Genomic DNA, 836 nt, shown 5'->3' with positions numbered 1-836 from the left:
GATTTTCGACAAGTGTTACCGGTTGTTAAACGAGGGTCAAAGGCAGAACAAATTGCTGCAAGTATTTCAAGATCAACATTCTGGCATTGCGTAAAGATAATACACCTTCAGCAAAATATGAGATCTGCTCAAGATATTGACTTCTCGCAATTTCTCTTGCGCATAGGTGATGGTTTGCAACATACTGTGAATCGTGATTTCATAAAATTACCAGATTCAATTATCATACCATGGGAAGGAGAACAATCAATTCAGATGTTGATTGATTCTGTTTTTCCTAATATGATAAATCATGTTAACGATGAAAACTATATGGTTGATAGAGCCATCATCACACCAAAAAATGTTGATGTCGACAATATTAATCAAATGCTCATTATCAAGTTTCCTGGAGAGGAAAAAGAGTATACCTCTTGGGATAGTGTAGAAGATGACAATCACAACCTCTTTCAAGAAGGATTTTTGAATTCCCTTTGTCCAAGTGGTTTGCCACCACATAAAATCATATTGAAAGTAGGAAGTCCTATCATGCTCTTGAGAAATGTTGCGCCCGAACTTGGTCTATACAATGGAACAAGATTAATATGCCGCAGACTTGGTAGAAATTTTATAGATGCTGAGATCATAACAGGTCCTCACAAAGGTACCAGATTCTTTCTACATAGAATGCCCTTGAAACGTGAAGATACTTCTGGATTACCATTTGAGTTGACACGTCGACAGTTTCCCATAAGGCTTAGTTTTGCTTTGTTAATAAACAAAGCACAAGGTCAAACAATCCCAAATAATGGCATATTTTTGCGTAACCATGTGTTCAGCCATGGTCAGCTATATGT

At 37.0% G+C, this 836-nt stretch overlaps 1 protein-coding gene across 1 annotated transcript; it reads left to right on the top strand.

Moving 5' to 3' along the window:
* Positions 1–117: 117 nt before the first annotated feature.
* Positions 118–823, top strand: LOC140969348 (uncharacterized; the record flags this gene model as incomplete). Its single annotated transcript, XM_073430670.1, has 1 exon — positions 118–823. A coding segment is annotated over exon 1 (706 nt), but the record flags the coding sequence as incomplete, so codon positions are not given.
* Positions 824–836: the final 13 nt, after the last annotated feature.

This window comes from Primulina huaijiensis, unplaced genomic scaffold, assembly GCF_012295235.1.
Source record: "Primulina huaijiensis isolate GDHJ02 unplaced genomic scaffold, ASM1229523v2 scaffold41019, whole genome shotgun sequence".
In the NCBI taxonomy this organism is placed as follows: Eukaryota; Viridiplantae; Streptophyta; class Magnoliopsida; order Lamiales; family Gesneriaceae; genus Primulina; species Primulina huaijiensis.
This window is presented reverse-complemented; position numbering and strand designations above follow the sequence as displayed.